The sequence below is a fragment of the Salvelinus alpinus genome, chromosome 11 (genome assembly GCF_045679555.1).
Source record: "Salvelinus alpinus chromosome 11, SLU_Salpinus.1, whole genome shotgun sequence".
NCBI lineage: Eukaryota > Metazoa > Chordata > Actinopteri > Salmoniformes > Salmonidae > Salvelinus > Salvelinus alpinus.
The window spans coordinates 65,242,593-65,269,397 of NC_092096.1; the positions used below are offsets into that span (position 1 = coordinate 65,242,593).

Consider the following 26,805-nt stretch of genomic DNA (forward strand, 5'->3'; position numbering starts at 1 on the left):
TGCTGGTCATATACAGACGGCTAGTGACTGGATCAAGTGTCAAACTCACCCTCCTCATCAGAGACATCCAGGACTTCAGTCATGGTCTCAGGAACGTTCATCTTGTGTTTCTCTGTCACCGTCTAGACGACATAAACAGACAAATCCCATTACAATTTGAGGGACGAATGCTACATTTAACTTAAGTCAAATTGTCACTTAGTCTACTATTGACATTAACGCAAAATTAAGTGAAAATTCAACTCAAGTGGAAGTTAGGATTTGCCCCTCACAGGCTAAATAAACACCATGTGTAAATACTGTGATTTCAGACAAGCCGTGAAGGGCTGTTGGACTGAGATAGTTGAATGACTCACGGTTGTCGAGGTAATGATCTCCTCGGTGACCACCTTGAGTGTGTCCACCACAGAGATGTAGCCCAGTCGCCGGGCGATGGCCAGAGCTGTGTTACCATTCTGTTAGGATGGGAGGAAGACATATAAGTGTGTGTGTGTGTGTGTGTGTGTGTGTGTGTGTGTGTGTGTGTGTGTGTGTGTGTGTGTGTGTGTGTGTGTGTGTGTGTGTGTGTGTGTGTGTGTGTGTGTGTGTGTGTGTGTGTGTGTGTGTGTGTGTGTGTGTGTGTTCAGCAGCTAGTCCACTCACCACAGTGATGTTGTTGGGCTTAGCTCCATTCTGCAGCAGTAGATTGATGATGTGTGTGTTTCCTTGCTGTGCTGCTTGGTGGAGGGGAGTGTAGCCATTCTGAGAAGAGAAAGTACTGACTTTAATGACTGTCTGGCAAGGCCTGGAAATTTAAGAGATTCAAACGTGAACATTCATAACACAGAGAAAAAGTGCTTAAGTGGTTTATCATACACTATATACCTTTCTTATGCTTTCCGATATGCAACAAACCCCATTATAAATGCACTGTGGCAGTTTTGTGTATGGTTTATTACCTTGGTCTTGGCGTTGACGCTAGCTCCGTTCTGTAAGAGGAAGTTGACCATCTTGGCGTTTCCATAGTGACACGCTACAATCAGTGGAGTGTAGCCCAACTGGAAGAGAACAATAAATCACAGTATCAAAACACATCTACTAACATTATCAAAACACATCTACTAACATTATCAAAACACATCTACTAACATTATCAAAACACATCTACTAACATTATCAAAACACATCTACTAACATTATCAAAACACATCTACTAACATTATCAAAACACATCTACTAACATTATCAAAGATAAATAATAGTGCCTTATCATCATTCCAGTACAATGGTTATTCTATGCTCAAATTAAATGGATGTAAGTTCTGTCCATACCTTAGTTTGCTGGTCCAGGTTGGCTCCATGTGTAGCCAGTATCTCACTGACAACCACCTTGTCCTCCTGGGCAGCAAGATGGAGGGAGGTGAGGCCACTCTGAAGGGACAATATGTTACAATATGTTACTCACCACATCTCTAAATCCATCAATCAATTAGCACACTGTATAGTGTAACTATAGACGGGAGATTGTCCATAGATACTGTATGTGGTTACATTAGGTTACATGGTTCCCCTAAATATCGAGGGAGTTTTGAGTGACAGGCGACCTTTACCACCAAAACAGGAAATTACACATTGACAGGGGAGGAAATGTGAGACTGGGTATTTGGGTTTTGTGACCCGTTTCACTCATGCAGAGTGCAGATACACTCCACCAGGTGTTATCAGCGAGATAGTTTGCATTTGTCATCGGTACAGTATATATGACAAGGCAGACTGAGTCTGCTGGTAAAGCAGTGATATATCTACATCCACTCAGGTCTGTCTGGGGTTCAGTGATAGAGCTGGATGAAGAATGAGCGGATTGGAAAACGGTTAAAGGAGGAATAAATTGGGGGTTTCTGCTTGAGACAAATCCCTGTGATAAATGGGGATAGAGGAGGGTGACTGACGGCCCTGCATGCCTGATCTACATTTCTAAGACAATGTGTGTCTGGACGGGACTATAAAGTGTGCGCTTGTGTGTGGGCGTGCATGTGTGTTTGTGTGCGTATGTGCGCACATGTGTTTGTGTGCATGTCCTGTATTCATATGCGTATGCATGTTTAGTATGTGCATGCCTATAAGCGTGTGTAGGTGCGTAAATGCGAGCAGGTGTGTGTCTCGCTTTCGCCTACAGACAGGGACAATTAAGTAGGATCAATGCAATACGCGTGGGCAGACATCCATGGTCGTCACGGCAGTGTACTAACCTCCCACATCCCTCGCTGTGACTCATCCATCTACAGCACTGGGCACCAGCAAACTTACTGTTCCTAAAATAGCCATGAAACAGCTCTCCATCCCTCTTTTAACTTAATTCCTGCTACATTCTCGTAAGCCATGCAGAAGCTCTGTAATCACAATGTAATGTAATAACACTGGTAAATGTAATAACACTGGTAAATGTAATAACACTGGTAAATGTAATAACACTGGTAAATGTAATAACACTGGTAAATGTAATAACACTGGTAAATTTAATAATCTTTTCTATTTGAAATAACTTTCAGATTTTCTATGTACAGCAGCAAGAAAAGGTATGCGAACCCTTTGGAATTACCTGGATTTCTGCATAAAATTTGATCTGATCTTCATCTAAGTCACAACAATAGACAAACAGTGTGCTTAAACTAATAACACACAAATTGTTGTATTTTTCTTGACTATATTGAATACATAATTTAAACATTCACACTGTAGGTTGGAAAAAGTATATGAACCCCTAGGCTAATGACTTCTCCAAAAGCTAATTGGAGTCACGAGTCAGCTAACCTGGAGTTCAATCAATGAGACGAGATTGGAGATGTTGGTTAGAGCTGCCCTACCCTATAAAAAACACTCACAAAATTTGAGTTCGCTATTCACAAGAAGCATTGCCTGATGTGAACCATGCCTCAGACAAAAGAGATCTCAGAAGACCGAAGAATAAGAATTGTTGACTTGCATAAAGCTGGAAAGGGTTACAAAAGTATCTCTAAAAGCCTTGATGTTCATGAGTCCACAGTAAGACAAATTGTCTATAAATGGAGAAAGTTCAGCACTGTTGCTACTCTCCCTAGGAGTGGCCGTCCTGCAAAGATGACTGCCTGAGCACAGTGCAGAATGCTCAATGAGGTTAATAAGAATCCTAGTGTCAGCTAAAGACTTACAGAAATCTCTGGAACATGCTAACATCTCTGTTGATGAGTCTACGATATGTAAAACACTAAACAAGAATGGTGCTCATGGGAGGACACCACGGAAGAAGCCACTGCTGTCCAAAAAAAACCATTGCTGCACATCTGAAGTTTGCAAAAGAGCACCTGGATGTTCCACAGCGCTACCAGCAAAATATTCTGTGGACAGATGAAACTACAGTTGAGTTGTTTGGAAGGAACACACAACACTGTGTGGAGAAAAAAAGGCACAGCTGTAAAATATGGTGTAGGGAGCATCATGGTTTAGGGCTGATTTGCTGCCTCAGGGCCTGGACTACTTGCTATCATCGACGGAAAAATGAATTCCCAAGTTTATCAAGACATTTTTCAGAAGAATGTAAGACTATCTGTCCGCCAACTGAAGTGCAACAGAAGTTGGTTGATGCAACAGGACAACGACCCAAAACACAGAAGTAAATCAAGAACAGAATGGCTTCAACAGAAGAAAATACGCCTTCTGGAGTGGCCCAGTCAGAGTCCCGACCTCAACCGGATTTAAAATGCTGTGGCATGACCCCGAGAGCGGTTCACACCAGACATCCTAAGACTATTGCTGAACTAAAACAGTTTTGTAAAGATGACTGGTCCAAAATTCCTCCTGACCGTTGTGCAGGTCTGATCTGCAATTACAGAAAACGTTTGGTTGAGTTTATTGCTGTTTATTGCCGACTGTGTTTGTCTAATTGGTTTGACTTAGATGAAGGTCAGATCAAATTTTATGACCAATTTATGCAGAAATCCAGGTAATTCCAAAGGGTTCTCATACTTTTTCTTGCCACTGTAATAACTTGCCGGTAAACGTAATAAAACGTTGAACGGTAAACTGAATAACTTTTTCCGGTAATTGTAACACACACACACATATATTCGGTCTTCAACGAGGTCCAAATGTGCCTCTATCCATCGTTTTATCCATCGTTTTTGGAATTTGCAATGCTCCCTGAATGTCTAGCTTTGATTTCAGTGATTATTAGCAAGCAGTCAAGGACACAGTCAAGAAACTGTATGAATGTAGGTCCTTTATCATTTCTCCGATGGCATGCATTAAAACGCGTATCTTTGTTGTGGTTTTCTTTTGCAAAATAACTATGCATTAACTGACTTATTTTTGAATAATTGTCAACATACTGTATAACATCACATTAAGGTTTAGGACGTTCACTCTATTACAAGGAACAATTGCAGGTCTATTTTTCTCCAGAGAAGTAGCTTATGATTGTTGGCTCATACGCTAGCCTATCTTTTTTGTTGTTGTATTTTTTGTATTTTACCCCCTTTTTCTCCCCAATTTCGATCTGGTCTCATCGCTGCAACTTCCCAACAGGCTCGGGAGGCGAAAGTCGAGTCATGACCCCCCTAACCGCGCTTCTTAACACCCGCCCACTTTACCCGGAAGCCAGCCGCATCAATGTGTCGGAGGAAACACCTTTCACCTGACAACCAAGGTCAGCCTACAGGCGCCTGGCCCACCACAAGGAGTCGCTAGAGTGTGATGAGCCAAAGCCCTTGCAGCTAGGACCACGGATTGTCTCGGGAGTGTGACTGTTTGAATCCCTGCTGTTTGTTGGTGTTTCCATCTGCCCTGTGACCTGCTCTGTGACCTGCCCTGTGACCTGCCCTGTGACCTGCCCTGTGACCTGCCCTGTGACCTGCCCTGTCTGGAACTGCGAGGAGTAACAGTCTACATTGCTACCATGACAAAGACCAAAGCTGGTGAGAGTACCGTTGAGGACAGTGGTGTCTCTCTATCACAGGTGAAGGATCTTTTAAACAAACAAAATAGTTCTATAAGCAGTTGTTACAACAACATGAAAATAGTGTTGTGTCCAAATATTGGTGGAGTAATAAAATAATGGGCGATCTGACCAGAGAGGTCCAGGACCTGAAGAACAGTTTGCAGTTCACCCAGGGTCAGCTTGATGGGTTTAAACAGGAGAACAGCAAGATGACAGCAATCTGTAAGTCATTGAGAGAGGACATCAGTTCTGTATGTGACTAAATGATAACAATGACGGAGAAATCAGATCAACATTGTTGTGGATGGAATTGCAGAATCCCCACATGAGACCTGGATGGAGTCCGAGGACAAAGTGAGGGCTGTATAAATACACCTTGGATGCAGGAAAGCCAAGGTTCCAAAAGCTGGTGTGTAAGATATCATGCAGACGATTTTGCTGTGACTCTTACGCGGATGATGTAAAAAATATTTGTTGGTCTGATGTGATTAATAAGGAGCACCCTGCCTCTTTTAAAAAATGTTAAGAACAAATTCTTATTTACAATGACGGCCTACCAGGGCCAAACCCGGACGACGCTGGGCAAATTGTGCGCCGCCCAATGGGACTCCCACGGCCGGTTGTGATGCAGAGTGGATTCAAACCAGGTACTGCAGTGACGCCTCTTGCACTGAGATGCAGTGTCTTAGACCTCTGCGCCACTCGGGAGACTCTGCACTTGATGAATTTATGAAATTGCTTCTTGCAAGTATTAATAAACATGCACCTGTTAAGAAACTGACAGTTAGAACTGTTAAGGCGCCATTGATTAATGAGGAATTGAAAGATTTTGTTTGACCAAATATAATGCAATTTCTTTGTGAAGAAATTAACAACAGACTTTCAGCATGCTTATAGAGAAGGGCACTCAACATGTACTGCACTGGCACAAATGACTGATGGCTGGTTGAAAGAACCTGATAATAAGAACATTGTGGGAGCTGTACTGTTAGATTTCAGTGTAGCCTTTGATATTATTGATGATAACCTGTTGTTGAAAAAACGTATGTGATATGGCTTTTCAACCTCTGCCATATCATGGATTAAGAGCTATCTATCTAATATAAAACAGAGAGTTTTCATTAATGGAACCTTCTCTAATGTTAAACATGTAAACGTGTGGTGTACTTCAGGGCAGCTCTATAGGCCCTCTACTCTTTTCTATTTTTACCAATGACCTGCCACTGGCATTAAACAAAGCCTGAGTGTCCATGTATGCTGATGATTCAGCCCTATATGCATCAGCAACCAAAGGTAGTGAAATCACTGCAACCCTAAACAAAGAGTTGCAGTCAGTTTATGAATACATGCCAGTAATAAACTGGTTCTAAACATTTCTAAAACGAAAAGCATTGTATTTGGTACAAATCATTCCCTAAGTTCTAAACCTCAGCTGAATCTGGTAATGAATATAGCAGCTGTTGAACAAGTGGAGAAGATTAAATTACTTTGGTGTTACCTTAGATTGTAAACTGTCATGGTCAAAATATATTGATTCAATGGTTGTAAAGATGGGGCGAGGACTGTCTGTGATAAAGAGATGCTCTGCTTTTTTGACACCACACTCCACAAAGCAAGTCCTGCAGGCTCTAGTTTTATCTTACCTTGATTATTGTCCAGTCATATGGTCAAGTGCTACAAAGAAGGATCTAGTTAAGCTGCAGCTGGCCCAGAACAGAGTGGCACATCTTGTTCTTCATTGTAATCAGAGGGCTGATATCAATACTATGCTGCCAGTCTCTCTTGGTTAAGTTGAGGAGAGACTGACTGCGTCGCTTTTTGTTTTAATAAGAAACAATGCTTTGGAATTTCCAAATGGTTTGCATAGTCAACTTCTGTTCTGCTCCAAGCCTGTTCTGTGTTTTGTGTGTCATAGAGTTGGGTAAGATGACAACAAAAATACATGTTTCCATTGTACAATATTCTTTTGAAATAAAAATGTTGCCTGAAGATGTGTGTGTGTTTTATTTTGTCACCTGCCTATGTGTTCCTGTGAGTGTGTGTGCATGTGTGTGTTTATAATAAAGGTTGAGTCTGTATTTGTGGGTATATACCAGTATGTGTCTTTTTGCAACAACAAAGGGAGTATTCATATGCATTGATAACACCCTTATGAAATAATTCATAACCCCTTCATGAATTTTCCATTATCATTCATCATAACCTTCATACCACATTAAACATCAATCATATGTCATCTTCAAAACAAAAGTCCTGTTTTCATTAGAGTATTATAAGTTATTTTATAATCAAACTATCTGGTTGTATTGAGCTGGATGGTAGTTACTGACTGTGTTAGTTCTGCGCAGCACAAGACTTTGACAGCCTCTGCTGAGCTGAAGCCAAGGTGTCTGCGTGTGGAGCTAATGCCAGTCTTCAGGTTCCAGGCAAGGTTACTCAACATATTCATTTGACTCCAATTGCCCTGGTGCCATCCAGACCTACCATCCAGATTTGAAATCGTACAAAATACTTTAAGCGTTTTGCTTGAGCCTGCCTGGAGTGCCAGGCGGATGGGTTTTGCACTTTTGGGACTATTCCATGTCCATCAAAAAGAAGGAAATATCAAATGAAGATTTTGGCTATTACACGAGCGGTTGAAGCCATTATGTTATTCATCAACATGTAAAAATAAACCTTGATTAATAATAATCAAGTGTGTGTGTGTGTGTGTGTGTGTGTGTGTGTGTGTGTGTGTGTGTGTGTGTGTGTGTGTGTGTGTGTGTGTACACGACTGTGCATGTGTGTACATTTCAATGTGTGCTTGTGAGTGTGAGTGAGTATTCCTGTATGATGTGCATGAGTTTGTTTGTGTTGTAATTGGCTGTGGGTGCTGGTATGTGCATCCAATTGAGGGAAGTAGCACATAATAACATTGATTTTGTTATGTTATAACATGATTGGTTGAAGTTATTACATTATTCATTAAAAAAAGTTGTTACTCACTAGTTAATGAAATAACTTGTTACAATTAGCGGGAAAAGTTATTATGTTTACCTTAAAAACATTTTTACAATTACCAGCAAGTTATTACATTTACCAGGTTTAAAAATAGAAATGTTATTACAAATACAATAGTTATTACATTTACTGGTGTTATTACATTACTGGTGTTATTACATTACTGGTGTTATTACATTTACCGTTGTTATTACATTACCGTTGTTATTACATTTACTGGTGTTATTACATTACCGTTGTTATTACATTACTGGTGTTATTACATTACCGTTGTTATTACATTACTGGTGTTATTACATTACCGTTGTTATTACATTACTGGTGTTATTACATTTACTGGTGTTATTACATTTACCGTTGTTATTACATTTACTGGTGTTATTACATTACCGTTGTTATTACATTACTGGTGGTATTACATTTACTGGTGTTATTACATTTACCGTTGTTATTACATTTACTGGTGTTATTACATTACCGTTGTTATTACATTACTGGTGTTATTACATTACTGGTGTTATTACATTACTGGTGTTATTACATTACCGTTGTTATTACATTACTGGTATTATTACATTACTGGTGTTATTACATTACTGGTGTTATTACATTACCGTTGTTATTACATTACTGGTGTTATTACATTACTGGTGTTATTACATTTACTGATGTTATTACATTACTGGTGTTATTACATTACCGTTGTTATTACATTACTGGTGTTATTACATTACTGGTGTTATTACATTACTGGTGTTATTACATTACTGGTGTTATTACATTACTGGTGTTATTACATTACTGGTGTTATTACATTTACCGTTGTTATTACATTACCGTTGTTATTACATTTACTGGTGTTATTACATTACCGTTGTTATTACATTACTGGTGTTATTACATTACCGTTGTTATTACATTACTGGTGTTATTACATTACCGTTGTTATTACATTACTGGTGTTATTACATTTACTGGTGTTATTACATTTACCGTTGTTATTACATTTACTGGTGTTATTACATTACCGTTGTTATTACATTACTGGTGGTATTACATTTACTGGTGTTATTACATTTACCGTTGTTATTACATTTACTGGTGTTATTACATTACCGTTGTTATTACATTACTGGTGTTATTACATTACTGGTGTTATTACATTACTGGTGTTATTACATTACCGTTGTTATTACATTACTGGTATTATTACATTACTGGTGTTATTACATTACTGGTGTTATTACATTACCGTTGTTATTACATTACTGGTGTTATTACATTACTGGTGTTATTACATTTACTGGTGTTATTACATTACTGGTGTTATTACATTACCGTTGTTATTACATTACTGGTGTTATTACATTACTGGTGTTATTACATTACTGGTGTTATTACATTACTGGTATTACATTACTGGTGTTATTACATTACTGGTGGTATTACATTACCGTTGTTATTACATTACCGTTGTTATTACATTACCGTTGTTATTACATTACCGTTGTTATTACATTACCGTTGTTACAGGGCTGGATGCTAACTTGAGATATGTGTGTGTAACTCTCATTTTTGGAGAAAATATCACAAAGATATCGACGAGTCTTTTTAGCGTGAAAGCTAACCCCACCTGTTAGGATTCGCCCTTACTGACAGCGTAACTATATTCACTAAAGACCCTAAAAAGTGAGATCTGAAAGGAGAGAACACGAGTAGAAAGACTGACATCAGAGGCCCTGTTCATTTGAACCCCTCAGAAAAAGCGAGACATCACGTCTCAGAGAAGAGTGTCAGTCAGTATCTGTGACCAGAGTACGAAGGCCTATGTACAATTTTTACTATTCAGTTTGGTTTTAATGTGTGAGTCGTTGAAGAGTGGGTTCAAACCCCCGGCCGCATTACATAAGCAGTTTAAAACCAAGAGGGATGGGAAGATGTAGCCCTACCTTGGTGGGGACGTTGACTTCAGTCCCCTTCTCGATGAGCAGGGCGGCCATGTCAGCGTGTCCCTCCTGTGAGGCCAGGTGTAGGGGGGTGACCCCCTGCTTGGTCAGGATGTTGGTGTCCGCCCCGTACTGCAGCAGTACCACCGCTATGTCCATCTGGTTCTTCTTCGCCGCAATGTGGAGTGGGGTGTAGCCATTCTGGAGGGAGAGAGAGAGTGAGAGAGAAAGAAAAATTCAACCATACAGATACCTTTAGAGATGTAGTCACTCACTCACTCACTCACTCACTCACTCACTCACTCACTCACTCACTCACTCACTCACTCACTCACTCACTCACTCACTCACTCACTCACTCACTCACTCACTCACTTACTCACTCCCTCACTCACTCACTCACTCACGCACAAACGCACACAGACAAACGCACACACACACACACACACCACATACTCACACACATAAACGCATACACACACACACACACACACACACACACACACACACACACACACACACACACACACACACACACACACACACACACACACACACACACACACACACACACACACACACACACACACACACACATATATATAGCTTCAATACCACATTGACTGTCCACCCCTAGGCTGACCGACCTCTCTCCTCCCACCTGTTTGGGGAGAGTGCCAGAGTGGCCTCATGGAGAGTGCCAGAGTGGCCTCATGGAGAGTGCCAGAGTGGCCTCATGGAGGTCTCACCTTGGCCGTGGTGTGGGGGGAGGCCCCTTTGTCCAAAAGCAGGAGCGCCACCTTCTGGTGATCATAATGTGCTGCGACATGGAGGGGTGTGAGGCCGTTCTGCAAGGATGACGAGGTGAGTGCAGATTGGATTAAACCAGGCTGGTTAGCGGAGCAAGCAGCCATTAAGAACACTGGTCAACATACACAACACATGATAAATAAGCTGAGTTATAGGGGCTCTATTACAGCTTGTTACGGAAAATGAGGCTTATATTAAAGAGCAAGCAGCAGGAGGATCGCTGGGCGGGTCCTTATTCAAAAAGAATAAGAAGAAAAAGTATATCTGTTATCTGTCTTTCCTAAAAGTAGAGGAATAAACAGCAGTTAATCAAAGTAAAAGTTGATTTAATCAAACTCTGCTTACCGGTAGTCTCGCTGACAACATAGCCTCAACCAGAAATAACAACAGACTTTTAAAATATATAGCCAGATAATTCCTCATCAAACTATTCCTCATCAGACTATTCCTCATCAGATTATTCCTCATCAGAATATTCTTCATCAGATAATTCCTCATCAGACTATTCCTCATCAGATTATTCCTCATCAGATAATTCCTCATCAGACTATTCCTCATCAGATTATTCCTCATCAGAATATTCCTTATCAGATAATTCCTCATCAGATAATTCCTCATCAGACTATTCCTCATCATTTAAAATAGGTCAGAGCATTGTCTGATATTGTGAAAATATAACACACCTAGTGAGAAATAGACTTTTCTACTGTGTAGTTATTTCTCCCTGTAACACAAAACTATACAATGATTAAAAATTTGAGTTTTATGGTAATGACGCTTACCTTCCCAGCAGAATCAGGGGGAGCTGTTTTTTTCAGGAGAAGTTTGACCACATCCAGGCTTCCGTACTTGGATGCCACATGCAGGGGAGTGAATCCTTTCTGTATGGAGACAACATACAGACGACCATTTAATAATGACTGAAACAAACACGATCTATATCTTCATCAATGTGCATAAGGCTCATGGAATACACTGAGTGTACAAAACATTAGGAACAGCTTCCTTATATTGAGTTGCACCTCCTTTTGCCCTAAATGCGTCAGGGAATGGACTCTACAAGGTGTCAACAGCGTTCCACAGGGATGCTGACCCATGTTGACTCCAATGCTTCCCACAGTTGTGTCAAGTTGGCTGGATGTGTTTTGGGTGGTGGACCATTCTTGATACACACGGGAAACTGTTGAGCGTGAAAAAACCCGGCAGCGCTGCAGTTCTTGACACAAACCAGTGCGCCTGGCACCTACTACCATACCCCGTTCAAAGGCACTTAAATATTTTGTCTTGCCCATTCACCCTTTGAATGGCACACATACACAATCCATGTCTCAATTGCCTCAAGGCTTAAAAATCCTTCATTAAACTGTCTCCTCCCCTTCATCTACATTGATTGAAGTGGATTTAACAAGTGACATCAATAAGGGATCATAGCTTTCACCTGATTGTACCTGGTCAGTCTATGTCATGGAAAGAGCAGGTGTTCTTAATGTTTTGTACACTCAGTGTATATTCAAAAGTAATTACTTCATAACAGCGTCATTTCCAAAGGGATCAGAAATTCACAGCCAACTAATGATGTATGTGAACCAAACATAATGCAATTTAACAATATGCACAATAACAACAAATCTCTGTGCACCCACATTGCTAATGTAATCATAGGTAATACCCCCAAATCTAATTTACAGAGTAAAACCTGATCAGTGACATATTGCCAACGCAGCCACCAGGTGGTGCTCTTTAGCCGTTGTCACATTAGGCTGTTGTGATAGGACTCCCATGTCACATGACTCCCGTGTTTACGACCCAGCCCATGAAGGGAGGGAATCCTTTTGTCTGTGTAACGCTGGTTCATTTCTGATGTAATACACATCCGAGCAGAAACAACGTGTAGATAAGAAGAGAATGAGAGGCACTAATGGTGGTGTTGTGAAAAACAGAAGATAAAGATTAGAATCCATAGGGTGTAAAACATCACCTATCTAACAGATCAAACACAGGCGATTAGGGACAGAGGTAGAGAGGAGCACGTCTAGAAAGATGTTGTTCAACGGGCAAACCGCTGTCCCTGTCCTGTTGTTGATGCTAACAATGCCACACCTGTTATCCCCATTAGACAAGGAGAAGAGGGGGAAGGGAGGAGAGAGAGAGAGATAGATAGAGAGAAGAAGAGGGGGAGAGAGAGAGAGAGAAGGGAGAGCAGGGAGAGAGATGGGTGCATTTTACTGCATCATAAACCTCAGAGCCCAGAGCATATGAATAAATTAGCACTGATATATCGTTGGGTCAATGGATGTTGAATATCCTTCAGTGACAGAAGTCGACATCTACTTGCTAAATTCAGGAGAAGAAGCCAGGGGTTCTCCAAAGCATCATAAATCATGAATTGATTAAACCAGGTCACACTGACAGTGGCCCATAGTCTGCGCCTGTGAAAGAGGCCATACAGCCAATCAAGATATATTTATGATATAATCCACACAGAAAGAAGGGGATGGATTCCATCCATAAAAAAATCCCCATAAAAACCACACCAAGATGCACAGGTGTGTGTGTGCTTGAGCTTAGGCAAAGAAATGTAGGTGTGTGTGTAGGTGTGTGTGAGTGTGTAGGTGTGTGTGAGTATATGTGTGAGTGTGTGTGAGTGCGTGTATTATCTCTACCCACCTTAGTAGCCAGCGAGTGTGAGGCGCCTGCCTCCAGCAGTACTGAAGCCACGTCCAGCTGTCCCTCCCTGGCTGAGATGTGGAGAGGTGTGTATCCGTTAGTAGTGGAGGCGTCAGGGTGGGCCATATGCTGCAGTAGCAACTGGACTATCTCAGTCTTCCCCAGACGAGACGCGATGTGGAGGGGTGTCTGGTCCTCCTTGTGGGGGCAGAGACATGGAGGTTATAGGGGGTAGAACATGTACTTTATTATAGACGTCCACAGAGAGATTGAGGCTATGGGTGATATGACTTTTACAGTACTTGAAGTTTAATGAGGGTAGTAATGCTTTATTTTACAGCCCCGCTTTCCTGGAGTTACTGTATGTGGTGATAATGGGTTTCTTGGAGTAGAGTAGAGTAGAGTAGAGTAGAGTAGAGGAGAGTAGAGGAGAGGAGAGGAGAGGAGAGGAGAGGAGAGGAGAGGAGAGGAGAGGAGAGGAGAGGAGAGGAGAGGAGAGGAGAGGAGTAGATTAAAGTATTGAGTAGAGTAGAGTAAAACGTAGGGCATAGAAGAGAGTATAGAGTAGAGTATAGAACATAGAGCATAGAGTATAGAAGAGAGTATAGAGTAGAGTATAGAGCACAGAGTATAGAGTATAGTACAGAGTATAGTATAGAGTATAGAGTATAATATAAAGTAGAGTATAGAGCGGAGCATAGAGCAGAGTATAGAGTAGAGTATAGGATAGAGTATAGTATAGAGTAGAGTATAGAGTTGATTATAAAGTAGAGTATAGAGTAGAGTATAGAGTAGAGTATAGAGTGGGGTATATAGTAGAGTATAGAGTGGAGTATAAAGCAGCGTATGGAGTAGAGTATATAGTAGAGTATTGAGTGGAGTATAGAGTAGAGTATAGAGTAGAGTATAGAGTAGAGTATAGAGCAGAGTATAGAGTAGAGTATAGATCAGAGTATAGAGTGGAGTATAGAGTGGAGTATAGAGTAGAGTATAGAGCAGATTATAGAGTAGAGTATAGAGCAGAGCATTGAGTCGAGTATAGAGTATCGTATAGAGTATAGTATAGAGTATTATATGGAGTAGAGCATAGAGTAGATTGTAGAGTATAAAGTAGAGTATAGCGTATTATATGGAATAGACTGTAGAGTAGAGTATGGATTATAGATTAGAGTATAGAGCAGAGCATAGAGTAGAGTATAGAGTAGAGTATAGGGTATAGTATAGAGTAGAGTATAGCGTATTATATGGAGTAGAGCATAGAGTTGAGTATAGAGTATATAGTAGAGTATAGAGTATAGTATAGAGGATGGAGTATAGTGTAGAGTAGAGTGTGGGGTATATAGTATAGCATAGAGTGGAGTATAGAGTATATAGTATGGCGTATAGTGTGGAGTAGAGTGTAGAGTATATATTATAGCATAGGGTAGAGTATAGAGTATAGAGTATGGTATGGTGTAGAGTAGAGTATAGAGTATAGAGTATAGAGTAGAGTATAGATCAGAGTATATGGTAGATTATATAGTAGGGTATAGAGTGGATTATAGAGTATAGATTAGAGCACAAAGGATGGAGTATAGTATAGTGTAGAGTATAGAGTACAGTGTATAGTATACAGTTGAGTATAGAGTATAGTATGGAGTATGGTATAGAGCAGAGCATAGAGTATAGAGTAGAGTATAGAGCATAGTATAGAATGTAGAGTTTATAGTAGATTATAGAGTAGTATGGAATAGAGTATAGAGCAGCGTAGAGAGTAGAGTAGAGTAGTACTAAGTGGGAGGGGAATGGTGAGTACCAGTACTAAGTGGGAGCGGAGTGGTGAGTTGTGTGTATTGTGATAATGTGTGTTACCCTGGCTCTAGCGTCCACCATGGCTCCGTTCCTCAGCAGACAGCGCACCACCTCCACTTGTCCTGCCCTGGATGCCATGTGTAGAGCAGTCTCCCCACGCTGCACACAACATACACCTGGATCAGGAGAAGCATACATGTGCACAGATGCACACACACACACACACACACACACACACACACACACACACACACACACACACACACACACACACACACACACACACACACACACACACACACACACACACACACACACACACACACACACACACGTACACGTACAGGTACACACTCACACCCACTGTCCTGACGTTAACCCCCATCACTCACAATGTTGCTAATGTCAGGCGAGGCTCCGTTCTGTAGCAGCAGCAGGACGATGTTGAGGTGACCCATGAAGGCTGCTACGTGAACGGGAGTCAGGCCAGACTGGAGGAAGGGAGAGAGAGAGAAAGAGAGAGGGATGGAGAGAGAGAGGGAGGGAAACAGAGAGAGAGAGAGACAGAGAGACAGAGAGAGAGAGAGAGAGAGAGACAGAGGGAGGGAGGGAGGGAGGGAGGGAGGGAGGGAGGGAGGGAGGGAGGGAGGGAGGGAGGGAGGGAGGGAGGGGGTTTTCATCATTACAAAGTATTATCACCGTTCATGCATGTGAAGCCAGTTCTGGTCAAAACACAAGTTACTGGGACCCCACATCAACAGGACAGTACATCAACAGGACAGTACATCAACAGGACAGTACATCAACAGGACAGTATATCAACAGGACCCCACATCAACAGGACAGTACATCAACAGGACAGTACATCAACAGGACCCCCACATCAACAGGACAGTACATCAACAGGACAGTACATCAACAGGACCCCCACATCAACAGGACAGTATATCAACAGGACAGTACATCAACAGGACCCCACATCAACAGGACAGTACATCAACAGGACAGTATATCAACAGGACAGTACATCAACAGGACCCCACATCAACAGGACAGTACATCAACAGGACAGTACATCAACAGGACCCCCACATCAACAGGACAGTATATCAACAGGACAGTACATCAACAGGACAGTACATCAACAGGACAGTGCATCAACAGGACAGTATATCAACAGGACAGTACATCAACAGGACCCCACATCAACAGGACAGTACATCAACAGGACAGTACATCAACAGGACAGTACATCAACAGGACAGTACATCAACAGGACAGTATATCAACAGGACAGTACATCAACAGGACCCCACATCAACAGGACAGTACATCAACAGGACAGTACATCAACAGGACAGTATATCAACAGGACAGTACATCAACAGGACAGTACATCAACAGGACAGTACATCAACAGGACCCCCACATCAACAGGACCCCCACATCAACAGGACAGTATATCAACAGGACAGTACATCAACAGGACTGTACATCAACAGGACAGTACATCAACAGGACCCCACATCAACAGGACAGTACATCAACAGGACAGTAAATCAACAGGACAGTACATCAACAGGACAGTATATCAACAGGACAGTACATCAACAGGACAGTACATCAACAGGACAGTACATCAACAGGACAGTACATCAACAGGACAGTACATCAACAGGACAGGACAGTACATCAACAGGACAGGACAGTACATCAACAGGACAGTACATCAACAGGACAGTATATCAACAGGACAGTACATCAACAGGACAGTACATCAACAGGACAGTACATCAACAGGACAGTACATCAACAGGACAGTACATCAACAGGACAGTACATCAACAGTGTTTAAGAGTAAAGGGGTGTGTGGTTGCATGGTAAACAGTGTAATCTGGTGTAGTTGTACTTGTGTGTATATTGCCAAGCTTGTTGTAATGAAAAAAGTTCAAAAACACATATCTGAAGTGGCCAGACTGACCACAGTCTCGTACCTCTGTCATGGCCTGGATAGATGCTCCATACTTGACCAGCAGCTCCATCACCTTCACTCGGTTCTTCTTACAGGCGATGTGTAGCGGGGTGAAACCATTCTGACAGACACACACACCAGACACATGATGTATGAAACACACCTACATACACATGTAGGGACATGTTGACATGTTGAGACATACATGAGAGGCCATCTTATTTTCACTCCAACACTTTGTTCTGTCTCTTTGAGACAAAATGGTCAAAATGGCCAGGAACCATATTGGCCTGCAGTAATGGTCCTTGTAATGACCGTGATTGTATTAGTGGGTATAGGAGCGTGAGTATTACCAGCGCTCGAGCGTTGGGGTTGGCCCTCTTGTCCAGCAGCAGCTTGGTGACTCTGTAGTGACCGCAGTGGGCGGCGACGTGCAGCGCCGTCAGGTAGTCCAGTGTGACATCATCAACAGGCGCCTTGTGCTGCAGCAGGTGCTTGACACACTCAACGTGGTCACCCTGAGACGACATGTGGAGAGGAGACAGACCGTTCTACAGAGAGAGAGAAGATTGTCAGAGAGAGGGAGTGTGTGTGTGTCTCCATGTGTGTGTGTGTGTCTCCATGTATGTGTGAGTGTCCATGTGTGTGTGTGTATGTCCTTGTCTGTGTGTACCTTGGTCCTAGCCAGCATAGGTGCTCCTCTCTCCAGCAATAGCTCCACTGCTTGGTCATGTCCACTCCTGGCTGCACAGTGTAGAGGTGTGAGGCCGTCCTGTAGAAAACACACAGATGTTCATCATCAAACACATGCTCTGCAGACTCTATCATTCACACACACACACACACACACACACACACACACACACACACACACACACACACACACACACACACACACACACACACACACACACACACACACACACACACACACACACACACACACACACACGGTTCATACAAACAGTACCAGTGGAGGCTGCTGAGGGGAGGACAGCTCATAATAATGGCTGAAACAGAGCGAATGGAATGGTATCAAACCATGTGTTTGATGTATTTAATACCATTCCACCTATTCCACTCCAGCCATTACCACAAGCCCATCCTCCACAATTAAGGTGCCACCAACCTCCTGTGATACACACAGGGGATACAAAACAAACCTGCACGCACGCACACACACACACACATAAAACAACCCCCCAACCTCACATGAACACACACAAGGCTCAAGGTCAACAGTGGTAGTATATTATTTTTTATTTAACGAGGCAAGTCAGTTAAGAACAAATTCTTATTTTCAGTCACGGCCTAGGAACAGTGGGTTAACTGCCTTGTTCAGGGGCAGAATGACAGATTTTACCTTGTCAGCTTGGGGATTTGATCTAGAAACCATTTGGTTACTAGTCCAACGCTCTAACCACTAGGTTACCTGCCGCCCCAGGTAGCCTAGTAACCACTGGATTACCTGCCGCCCAGGTAGCCTAGTAACCACTGGGTTACCTGCCGCCCCAGGTAGCCTAGTAACCACTAGGTTACCTGCCGCCCAGGTAGCCTAGTAACCACTGGATTACCTGCCGCCCAGGTAGCCTAGTAACCTGCCTGCCGCCCCAGGTAGCCTAGTAACCACTGGGTTAGCTGCCGCCCAGGTAGCCTAGTAACCACTGGGTTACCTGCCGCCCCAGGTAGCCTAGTGACCACTGGGTTACCTGCCGCCCAGGTAGCCTAGTAACCACTGGGTTACCTGCCGCCCCAGGTAGCCTAGTAACCACTGGGTTACCTGCCGCCCCAGGTAGCCTAGTAACCACTGGGTTACCTGACGCCCCAGTTAGCCTAGTGACCACTGGGTTACCTGCCGCCCCAGGTAGCCTAGTGACCACTGGGTTACCTGCCGCCCCAGGTAGCCTAGTGACCACTGGGTTACCTGCTGCCCAGGTAGCCTAGTAACCACTGGGTTACCTGCCGCCCCAGTTAGCCTAGTGACCACTGGGTTACCTGCCGCCCCAGGTAGCCTAGTGACCACTGGGTTACCTGCCGCCCAGGTAGCCTAGTAACCACTGGGTTACCTGCCGCCCCAGGTAGCCTAGTAACCACTGGGTTACCTGCCGCCCCAGGTAGCCTAGTAACCACTGGGTTACCTGACGCCCCAGTTAGCCTAGTGACCACTGGGTTACCTGCCGCCCCAGGTAGCCTAGTGACCACTGGGTTACCTGCCGCCCCAGGTAGCCTAGTGACCACTGGGTTACCTGCTGCCCAGGTAGCCTAGTAACCACTGGGTTACCTGCCGCCCCAGTTAGCCTAGTGACCACTGGGTTACCTGCCGCCCCAGGTAGCCTAGTAACCACCAGGACCCAGTCGTTGGTTTTATATGTTCCATTGCCATACTGGCTGGCAACGTTCTTATCTCTTCGCTAGCAAGCCAACTACGGCTAACTTACAGTCACGTCAAACAGGGCAGCCAGAAAAACAACAAAGTAGCTGCTTTTGCATTTATTTAAGCTGTTTTCTAGTGACATTTATTTGGATACATCCATAACAATGAGCTAATGAGGCGCAATTTCGCCTGGCATAGAAAATGTGCTCACTCGTCAAGACATTGTTGTTCAGAGGATCTAGCCAACAACTCAAACACAATCACTTCAAACTGAAGCTGGAAAGACTGAAAACTAGCTGCACTTGGTTTCATCTGACCTGATCTCTATTGATATTTCTTTGTATATATCCATAAAACTGATGCCAGCTGATTCATGATTTCGACAGGCTGAGAAACGCTGCCTGTCTGTCTGTAACATGGTCCAAGCACACCAAGACAGTCGTGAAGAGGGCACGACAAAACCTTTTCCCCCCCAGGAGACTGAAAAGATTTGGCATGGGTCGTCAGATCCTCAAAAGGTTTTACAGCTGCACCATCGAGAGCATCCTGACGGGTTACATCACTGCCTGGTATGGCAACTGCTCGGCCTCCGACCGCAAGGCACTACAGAGGGCAGTGCGTACGGCACAGTACATCACCAGGACCAAGCTTCATGCCATCCATGACCTCTATACCAGGCGGTGTCAGAGGAAGGCCCTAAAAATTGTCAAAGACTCCAGCCACCCTAGTCACAGACTGTTCTCTCTGCTACCGCACGACAAGCAGTACCAGAGCAACCAAAGTCTAGGTCCAAGAGGCTTCTAAACAGCTTCTTCCCGCAAGCCATAAGATTCCTGAACATCTAATCAAATGGCTACCCAGACTATTTCCATTGCCCCCCCCCACCCCATTCTACACTGCTGCTACTCTCTGTTATTATCTATGCATAGTCACTTTAATAACTTTAATACATATTACCTCAATTACCTCTACACCGGTGCCCCAGCACATTGACTATGTACCGGTAACCCCTGTATATAGCGCCGCTATTGTTATTTACTGCTGATCTTTAATTATTTGTTATTCTTACCTCTTACTTTTTTTTTGGTATTTTCTTAAAACTGCATTGTTGGTTAAGGGCTTGTAAGTAAGAATTTCACTGTAAGGTCTACACCTGTTGTATTCGGCGCATTTGACAAATAAAATGTGATTTGATTTTGATTTGTCTGGCTAGTCCCGACTTCCGACACGTTCATTACTATGGGACAGCTGGAGAACGAATTTGAATATTGAAACAATGTTGCAAATGTCAGAGAGACAGACAGCAAGGTTTATACACATCTCCACTGTTGAAAACTAAATGTTAGTTGAAAAGAAATGTGAGATAATGTCTAGATGCTTTTTATAAATTGCCTGGCTGGGTTGATGAGACAGTGGATTGCGGAGTCAGACGGAACAGAGTAAATAGGCATTTAAACGTAATAGATTTAGCCAGTGGTAACTTGTGGAATAGACACCGGCTGGAATGCAGTTTTAACCACTCAGCATTCAGGATTAGACCCAACCGTTGTATAATAGGATTCAATACCTTGGTAATAGACACAAATATCACATTATTTAAAAAATGACGTTTTCTGACACAAAATATGGATTGATTGTCAGGCTACCTGAGGGAGGTATAGTGATGGAGTGATTGAGAGAGGAGGGAGAGTGGTTTTTGTCCTAAATTAATTCATTAAGCTGACTGAGCAGCAAAACGGCCAAGAACACAGGAATAACAGCGGGTCAAAATGGAGGGCGTTAAGGCTCAGCAAGTTATTCTCTAATGGGCTAGCTGTAAATACATTGATCTGCAGCTCTCACTCACACACACACACATCCAGCAGCTATGCAGTTGTCATGACGTTGGCCTGTGGGTAAGGTTTATGACCCCCCCATAAATACCTTTCTCCCCTCTCTCTCTTGACTCTACTGAAGGACTCTTGAATAGCCTTTGTTAAACATAGAGAATCTGGGAACATCAAACGGTGGGGGGAAAGGAACCATATTTCGGTAATAGAACCAGTTGAAAATATGCGTTGGTACTTAATGAATATGATGTCAGTTCTGAGACATTATGACTGATGACAGGACGACATAAACAAAGTCTACAAAGTCTACACATTCTAGTTATCAGATTCACATGGAATTATTCTGCAATTTAAATGTTTGAATATGAAACTATTTGTGAAAAGATTAAATGTAATTTTAGCTTCCAAATGAGAGAATTGGGTTTTCATAAGGTTAGAGCTCTGCTCAATCAGTGGCACGCCCCTGTGAAGAGACATGGGTTATAAACTACGAAACACACGCTTCTCTCCCTCCACTATATAAGCCCTTGACGAAAATGTAACCTTTGGTTCCGGGTACATTAGGGCAACGGTCCAATGTCAGAAGGATTCAGATAATAACTACAGAACGAAGCCAACCTCAGAGTGAGCTTTGGTTGCGAATGGTATGAACTTTGAACTCTTATTCACGACAGAAGGGATACCTCCTAGCCGTTGAGTTAGCAACAGCAACTGTAAACGTGGGATAGGAAAGGACGGACGACCTTATCCAGTCTAACACACACCGACGATACTACAACGTATCCAGTTTACCACCAGAGACATTCTTCCGAGGACAGGAAGATCTCTGTTGGCCAACATGGCCAGCATCTACGACCAACCTACCGAAGCGCAGCTCAGAGTAAATATTTATAGCATTTTCCTTTTCCAAATGGGCGGTAATATAGAATGCATAAGATACTGTATTTAAGATAGCATGGCTTCTCCCTTTGTTCCTCAGTCTTCCCGCTCTTTCACTCAAACCCAACCTCCTTTCCTTTGTGTAACCAGCTGTCATATATGTTCCGTCCGCTAGGTACGTTTTCCTTTATGACATAATTTGTAATCAATGTATGATTCATTCTGTGTATATGTAATTCTGTGTGATTAGAGACTCATATATGTGTGTGTGTGTACCAAAGACAGTACAGTATGAAGATACTAGAAACTGCTTCTCCAGTAGAAATCCCTGATCACGCTTGTATGTGATGGCATGGCGACGTTGGCTAACTTAGCTCATCGGGTCTAACGGTCGTCACGCCCGCCGAACTGAGCATGTGCAGGCCATCAAATCAAAGGCACAAATCAAAGGTTGTTCTTGACCCAAAGTAAAAGGTGTCAGTTTGTCACGTTCACGAGGTTGGAGTAATAACATGTTCAACTACTTAAGACATTGACTCCAATTTAGGTTGTGCCTTTTATATTTCCAGAAAATTAAGAACCAACCCCAAACCCCAATCGGGTCTGTTTGGTCTGTTTCACAAGCATTCCCGGAAGTCTCGGGATGTTGCGCATCTGGGTTTAGTAACTCTTTGAGTGTACTGTATGTATGTGTGTGTGTGTGCGTGCGTGGACTTACCCTAGTCTTAGCGTCGATCTGAGACCCCCTGTCCAGTAGGAGGCGCACCATGTTAGTGTTACCACGCTTGGAGGCCACGTGGAGGGGAGTGATCCCATTCTGAAACACATAGAACACAACGGAAGACACATTCAAATCTAAATAAACAAATTAACTACTGGTAACGGTGACTAACCCCATTCCGCACAAATTTGCGCAACCGCGGCATTCAAACGAGGCTGCAATGAAAACTAATGGGACTGTAGCGACTGTGCTGGCATAAACATCCGGGGTGTGAACTACGTTTCTATTCAAGCATTGACTGACATGGTAATGGCCCGATAGTATTGGAGAAAAGTTGAAAAAAACGGACCCATCTGACGCTGTACGTTAAATGGTGACGTGTCATGACATAACGTAGAGCACTCATAATGCAACTCATTCTGTGTCGTACAGCCTCTCTCCACCAGGTGTGGTGCTTCTCTCGCAGGTTAAAAACAACAGGGACAGGGACAGGGACAGGGACAGGGACAGGGACAGGGTAAGGGGTAAGGGGTAAGGGGTGAGGGAGGATAACTAGTCAATTGTACAACTGAATGCATTCATTTTTTGCGTCATCACTGCAAGCCATCATGACGCTCAAAAGCCGCGACACTTCTGAAGATAACTTTAGAGCCGCCCTAAAAAAAACATTCAAATTCGACACAAACCTTCAAACAGGTATGTAATGACACATTATATAAACTCTTTATAGTGTTTTATTTACATTTTAGAGGTGATAAGTTGGACAGATTAGGTGAAAAAAAGCTGTTTCCCAACTAGACATATCTCCCCCTTTCACTATCACGAAATAGGTTTCGCTTCCCCACCCGCCATTTTTAAAAAGATCCGACGGAGCTCATTGCCTTCTTCAATCATGCAGAGATGGCCAGCATGAAAGGGGAGAAATTGTGCTTTACAATGTTATTCATACTACAGTTGACCTGGAAGTATTACGTTTTTTGTGCGCAATAAGGTCAATTGTACGGAACAGCGCTATGTAAAAAAGTGTGTTAGTTACCGTTATATAACCACAATACTACTGTATACAATTGGTGTTGTCACAAGGCCAGAACACAGTTTCTATTATGTTTAATGTTGTTTTTCAGACGGTGGGGGTAGTTCATGCTTTCTAATATGCCACGATGAATTTCCCTGCTGAGACAATAACGTTTTAATTGAATTGAATTGCTGACAATGGCTTCCTGTTCATTCATCCTCTTAGGATGTGTTCTGTTGTCTTGGTGTCTGGCCACTCCTCTGCTGTCTGTGAAATCCTGACAATGTGAAAGCTGATCGCCTGGCCCAAAACACTGCGGGACACACAGCTTGTGAGGATGACTGTGACTAAAAACACCTGAGAAAGTGTGACATAGCAGAAATGACAGGGGTTTTGAGTGTTACGTTTCTGCAAATTAAAGGATTCTCACACACACACACACACACACACCCACGCGCACACACACACACACACACACACACACACACACACACACACACACACACACACACACACACACACACACACACACACACACACACACACACACACACACACACACACACACACACACACACACACACACGCACACACACAGTCTGAGAGTTAAGAAGAGTACTGCTTGAGTCTGTGACCTTAAAGTAACCTTTCAGCTTGAACAGAACACTCTCCATGTCTCTGCCTTTGAGTCTCAACTCCTAAAAAAGACAGGCTTTCTCCCATTCCCCTGGTTCCTCTCTTCTGTCTGAGTGGTTGTACAGTACAGTACAGTACAGTACGTCTTCCCTTGAGTGACTGATGGAGACACTGACATGATGATTCAGAGAAAAGGGGAAGTTCTGAGGCGTCATTGTCCTAGAAAGCATATAATTAGCAGACTGTGGGTTCCTAAAGAGCAGTACACTCTACTCGCTCAGAGCGTGTGTGTACGTGTTTTAAAGTCTCCTGTTGTTTATGGCTCTTGGACTCTGTGCAGGGTTGGCACAGTGTGTGGGCAGCCCTTCCTATTACCTACAAACTGTGCACTAGTCCCAGTAAAGGTCTATATTAATCGGTGCCCAGGACCTTGTGGCACAATGGAGGCAAAGCTGACTCCAGATCAGAAGGTAGAGGTAATGGTGCCTAAGACTTTGTGGCACAACGGTAGCACAGCTGACTCCAGATCAGAAGGTAGAGGTACACTACTCACCCTGGCTGTGAAGTCCACAGCCGCCCCACGGTTCAGCAGTAATGTGGACACGTTCACGTTTCCATAGTGGGCAGCGATATGCAGTGGCGTGAATCCACTCTGTAACACAGGGGGGCGGACACAGAGAGCGGGAGGGAGAGAGACAGAGTGGGTTAGATAGTAGCCTCATTCATGACCCCATAATCTGACCCTTCACCCTTGACCTCCACCATCCCAGCATGCAGCAGTCGCATCACGTCAACAAAAGGAAAGAAAGAAAAGGAAATGAATAGTCAAAATATTAAAAAAATTGAAGAGGGAGGAAACCAAAGAGATGAAGGGAAGGAAAGAAATCATAAAATTCAGTTCCAGAAAATCATGATTCGATTACGCAGGTACACACAAATTCCGTAGTGTACGCATACACACAAACACACACTCAGAAAGATCTCCACCATGCAACTGGTGATCCTACAGTCAGAACAAAATAGAAACAATAGTGTCTACGTTTAAAGAAATAATAAAGAAATAATAATAATTCATAAATGAAGGAAATAAAAACCAAATACACGTACATTAGTTACAGACTGTTAATATCAACCAAACAACTGATACAGTATTAGTTAAGCACACATTTACAGGACAGAGAAGGAAATAAAAAATAAAAAACATGACTGTATTTTTTTTATCAACACCAAAGTGCACTATGTCATTGTACTGCATATTGTCATGTTAGGAATTCTAAGAAAATCAGAGAGAAATCAAAGCAGGTGGGAGTATTGTGAAATTCTTGGCTTACCTTTCCATTCTGAAAGTCATGGTCCGATTTAATGTGAAAACATTATTTACAAAAGTGTGAAGAATTGTAGACTACGCGATGATTCAAAAGTACACATTTAAAGCTGATCGCTGATAATGGTGCAAATTAAGAGACACGATGCATCATGCTATTGGTCCTGCAAACTACCTGCAAAGCACCTGGATACTTTGGGATTGATGTAATATCATGACATTGCATTGGGGAGTATAATATACTGTATGAAAAACATGTTTGAATGCAAGAATAATGTACATATATTTGCATTGATATATTTATATATATATAATTACAAGCTCCTTGTAATTATAAAAATGTGACACTACTGACCTCATTATAACAATAAAAAAAATTGTGTTTTGTCAAATAACATCAATTTAGTTGATAGTGCATGGAAAATATAAATTAATGGCGTCCAACACAACATACAGGTGTTCTATATGTTAACAAACACCCTGTCAAAAAGCATTATTCATCATTATGAAAATCATCTTTGTGTGAAATGTTTTGTATTAGAGGTGAAATGTATTGGAGGTTTTCAGTAATCAAGCTTGCTGAGCTTGTCATAGCATCAATACAACTACAGAAACTCAACCAATCAAAATAGAAAGGAAGTCAAAAGTACGCACAAAGTAAAAATGAACAGATAACCATTTTATAACTGAAAGACAAACTACTGAGGCGTGAAAAAAAATATTGCCATGCGTACTTAAGGCCTGGGGGGTGTGGTATATGGCCAATATACCACAGCTAAGGGCTGTTCTTAAACACGATGCAATGTGGAGTGCCTGGACACAGCCCTTAGCCGTGGTATATTGGCCAAATACCACAAACCCAGAGGTCGCTTATTGCTATTATAAACTGG

The 26,805-nt window shown here is 42.6% G+C and overlaps 1 protein-coding gene across 26 annotated transcripts in view; it reads right to left on the reverse strand.

Annotated features, from left to right (window-relative positions):
- The window catches only part of LOC139534675 (ankyrin-2-like), a 213,942-nt gene that overhangs the window by 60,665 nt on the left and 126,472 nt on the right, over window positions 1-26,805 (reverse strand). For 16 of the 26 annotated variants that reach the window (XM_071334004.1, XM_071334000.1, XM_071333999.1 and 13 more), the window contains 16 exons: window positions 25,145-25,243; window positions 22,938-23,036; window positions 17,811-17,909; window positions 17,491-17,688; window positions 17,160-17,300; window positions 15,558-15,656; window positions 15,226-15,324; window positions 13,375-13,572; window positions 11,490-11,588; window positions 10,647-10,745; window positions 9,901-10,098; window positions 1,312-1,410; window positions 939-1,037; window positions 643-741; window positions 357-455; window positions 50-122 (listed from right to left, as the gene is read on the reverse strand). In XM_071334004.1, coding sequence (XP_071190105.1) covers window positions 50-122; window positions 357-455; window positions 643-741; window positions 939-1,037; window positions 1,312-1,410; window positions 9,901-10,098; window positions 10,647-10,745; window positions 11,490-11,588; window positions 13,375-13,572; window positions 15,226-15,324; window positions 15,558-15,656; window positions 17,160-17,300; window positions 17,491-17,688; window positions 17,811-17,909; window positions 22,938-23,036; window positions 25,145-25,243 — 1,897 coding nt within the window. The remainder of the gene's footprint in view (window positions 1-49; window positions 123-356; window positions 456-642; window positions 742-938; window positions 1,038-1,311; window positions 1,411-9,900; window positions 10,099-10,646; window positions 10,746-11,489; window positions 11,589-13,374; window positions 13,573-15,225; window positions 15,325-15,557; window positions 15,657-17,159; window positions 17,301-17,490; window positions 17,689-17,810; window positions 17,910-22,937; window positions 23,037-25,144; window positions 25,244-26,805) is intronic. The other 10 variants (XM_071334021.1, XM_071334008.1, XM_071334025.1 and 7 more) reach the window with 1 other exon arrangement.